This window comes from Raphanus sativus, chromosome 6 (genome assembly GCF_000801105.2).
Source record: "Raphanus sativus cultivar WK10039 chromosome 6, ASM80110v3, whole genome shotgun sequence".
Lineage (NCBI taxonomy): Eukaryota > Viridiplantae > Streptophyta > Magnoliopsida > Brassicales > Brassicaceae > Raphanus > Raphanus sativus.
The window spans coordinates 23,821,064-23,825,155 of record NC_079516.1 but is presented as its reverse complement, the minus strand read 5'-3'; the positions used below and the strand labels follow the sequence as shown (position 1 = coordinate 23,825,155).

The following is a 4,092-nucleotide window of genomic DNA, read 5'->3' as shown; positions in this document are numbered from 1 at the left end:
CTATCGCGTCCAAGCTTCACTGATTTAACTTCCAAGATTGGAGTCACGCACCTGCCTCCATCTTGAGGGGGCGTGTAAGAGATATAGACTATGAGGACTTATTATGTAAATACTTTAGAATACTTAAACCTAATCGTATATTGTACTCAGTATATATTCTGTATCTTTACGCTATCAATAGAATAAGCATTCCTCTCTACATTACTAATCCAAGTCCAATCCATTTTAATATTCAATTTGGTGTTTTTTGCCTTTTCTGTATAAGAAGAAACTATACTCAATAATTTTCTACGCTTAGAATCAAAGTAAAGCCTCGGGAAAATATAATTATAAAAAAAAATCATAAAGGTCGCATAGGAATATCATTCAAAGGAAAAAGAAAACAGCAGCAAGTTGTTATTACAAAGACATCTGACTATCAATGTGATTCGGGAAAGCATGGAGTGCATAAGGTGGATGGCCTTCTTTATGGACATATACCTCGTCTGCCAATCCCTTAAAGCCAAATCTTCTCCAGCTATTTCTCACCGGATCACATAATAAAATATAACACGATTGGCTATCCCTTTCTGGTACGAAAATAAACTCGCCAGCATGAGTGAAACCTGTTAGCTTGAAACTCCGATCATCTAAGCCAGCAAAAGGTGAAAGGAAGTTTTGTCCCGTCCATATGTGTTTCTGTGCATCCTCCAAAGTCCATAATATTCTGTCCTCTTTTCTATAACTTAATCTACTACAAAAGGCTAACCTTCCTTTATATGTTATCAGCACGTCCGAAAGAGATGTCGAAGGTAGTTTTATCATATCGAACTTTTCAGATCTGACATCAAAGCTCATTACAACTTTATCACGCGTCTCGCGAGTAGATGCTAGATAGTATATCACACCCTCGATGCATCGCTCATATGTATGACTGGTAGGACGATGCTGAATATTAGCTTTGACCGTTCTCCATGATTTCTGAGCTGATCCCAATGTAAAAACTCGGCACACATAACATGTCCTTTTAAAGGGAAGGCACACTACTTTGTGTTTACCTTCAACTGGATCATATCCTAACAACAATGTTGTCTTTTTCCAGTCTTTACATGGTTCTGGTGTAGTTGGTAAAGTTATGAACTGTCTCGTGCTAGGGTTCCACACTACCGGGTTTTCTGATTCTTGAAAGCATATCAAGCCATGGACAGAGTCCTTAGATGAGAACCGATTAAAACAACTTGGGAGTTTCATCATATGATGATGATCAAAAGACAGAGAAGAAGAGTAGGACCTGTTCGAGTTCAAAGTATGCTGTGGAATAGAGGAAACATACAAGTCCGAGTCGTCATATTGTTGGAAAGAGAGTAGAAGGCGAGGCCGTGGGAAAGATGGGTCGGAGGTGATGGATGACCAGAGCTTGGACACACAACTAAACCTAGCAACAGATTTCTCAGGCAGCCTTGAGAGTATCGCTATGGTTAGGTTGGTAGGCATCGATTGTTTTTCTTTTCGCTCCATCTCTTTACCCAAAACCCTATTGAGATCATAAGAGACCCTTATATGATATAAATTTTTTTAATCTAATATAAAACAAAAAGTCAGAAACCAGGCCCGGCTTATATAAACACTGGCCTTGTGCTATCTAATATTTTTTGGGAAAATTGCGAATAGAGAACAAAAAATCAAGGTTGTTGTCCCTTGGATATAAATATTTTTTTGTCCAAACTTTCTCTTTTTACCTTTTGTACTTCTGAAAACTAATGAAATAAATAGTTTTGTGAATAAAAAAATATATTAAAAATATAAACAATTAATAAAACACCTATATACACAAGCTGGTATTTTTTTTTTTCAAAAGTTGATAAATAAAAATTTGAAAATACGTTCTACTAAAGGTATAATGCGCCTTCTACGGAAAATAGTATAGTAGAAAACGATTTCTAAAATAAAACAAACCAGAGTTTAGAAAACGGGATAGGTGCAGAGACTCAATGGAAGCTGTTCTAACAAATGGAGTTTAATCCCTTGTGCTCATCTACTATTTTTAGAACGTACATTCTATTATTTACTAATTTCTAAATAAGTGGAATGCGCATTCTACTAATCCTAAAGTTATATACTTTTCGTTCGGATGCATATTCTACTTTTATTAAGTATTCTAAATTTCGCGGAATGTATTTTCTAAAATGTACTCTTACGTCTATTAAAAGTAGAAAGCGTGTTCTGGATTTTTGTCAATCTTCTAAACTTTTAGAAGGCGCTTTCTACGGATAAGATTACCTGATTTTTGCGAAAATTAATGAAAATTTTAGTTAAGGAAATATTCTAAAAATCTCCTAAAAATATTCTAACTTCTTAAAACGTGTTATTTTCGATTTTACTTGTCAAAAGTTTTTTAAAAATGATTTTCCCTTGTCTTCTTCATTAATCTATGGTTTTCCATAGTTTTTCTTTTCATTTTTTTTCATAAACTCGTGTTCTATATGATACATATCTAATAAGTTTATTTAACGCTTTTATTAAAAAAATTATAAATTATTTTTATTTTTACAAAGTTTATTTTTATCAAACAAAAATTTAAAGTTTTATTTTATTTTCCCTTTTTAAAACGTTTTTAATTAATTTTTTTTAAAATGTTAATGTGTTTAATAAAAACTTTAAACAAACTTTATAAAATTTGTAAACTTTATAAAAATAAAATAAAACTTTACAAAAAAAATTTAATAAAAAGTTTAAACAAAATTTATAGAAATACATTTTAATTTTTTTTTATTTTTATTAAATTTTTTGATAAAATTAAAAAGTTTACATACATTTTAAACTTTTTATAAAAAGTAAAACTTTGTAAACTGTTTTTTATTAGGTTGATTTAACGTTTTTTATTAAAAAATTGTAAATTATTTTTATTTTTATTAAGTTTTACAAAGTTTATTTTTATTAAAAAAAATAAAAGTTTTTATTTTTATTTTCCCTTTTTAAATGTTTCTAATTATTATTTTTTAAATTATATTAGTTTAATATGTTTAATTAGATTAATCAATGGTTAGTTTTGGGATTATGAAAAAAAATATATTAAAGGGACAACTAAATGATGGTTTTATACTATATGGACAATCATGCTGAATTTTTGTTCTATTTTGGCAATTTTCCCATATTTTTTCCTATGTTAATTGATGATTTTAAAAAGAGAAATATTTGGATTCACTCCTAGGGTAAACTTAAGGTTCACCAACTAATCATATTATTTCATTTTGTATGCAGATTTTTTTTAAAATGGAAACAAGATATTTAGCATTTACTTTAAAAAAAAAAAAACAAAATATAGTTCGAAAAAAAGAAAATTAATATTATTAACCCCGTATACACTAAACCCTAAATCACAAACTAAACTCTAAACACTAAACCCTAAACTCTTAGGTAACCTCTAAACCCTTTGGTAAACCATAAACTCTTGGATAAATCTTAACCCGAGATCCTAAGCACTAAACCATAAACAATAAAACCTAAATTTTTAGATTTACCCAAGGGTTTAGGATTTATCTAAAGGTTTATTATTTAGTGTTTAATATTTAGGACATGGGTTTAAGATTTATTCCAGAGTTTAGGTTTTATGTAAAAGTTTAGGGTTTACCCAATGGTTTAGGGGTTACCTAAGAGTTTAGGGTTTAGTGATTAGGGTTTAGGGTTTAGTTTACGATTTAGGATTGAGTGTAGACGGTGTTAATAATATTAATTTTTTCTTTTCAAACTAATACTATTTTTTTGTTTGTTTTATTTTTATTTATTTTTTAAAATAAATATTAAATATCTTGTTTCCTTTTTAAGAAAAAATTGCATACAAAATAAAACAATATGATTGGTTGGTGAACTTTTAGGTTCACCCTAGGAGTGAATCGAAGAATAACTCTTTTAAAAATTAGACCTTTTAGTTAAAAGAATGTTAAAATTTAAGACATAAAACAGTGAAGAAATTTTAATAAAAAAATGGGGCCTTGTGCATTTGCACCTTCAGCACCACCCCAAAGCCGGCACTGGCAGAAACACTAAATGCTAAAACTTAATTTAGGTATAATAACATCTCCAACAACCTCCTTCATTTTTGTAGGATCCATA

General features: G+C 29.7%; 1 protein-coding gene across 1 annotated transcript; it reads right to left on the bottom strand.

Moving 5' to 3' along the window:
• Positions 1-325: 325 nt before the first annotated feature.
• LOC108808133 (putative F-box protein At1g47790) lies at positions 326-1,545 on the bottom strand. Its single transcript, XM_018580323.2, has one exon. It carries the CDS (start codon positions 1,495-1,497, stop codon positions 400-402), a length of 1,098 nt encoding a protein of 365 aa, XP_018435825.2. The 5' UTR covers positions 1,498-1,545; the 3' UTR covers positions 326-399.
• Between the last annotated feature and the right edge of the window lie 2,547 nt (positions 1,546-4,092).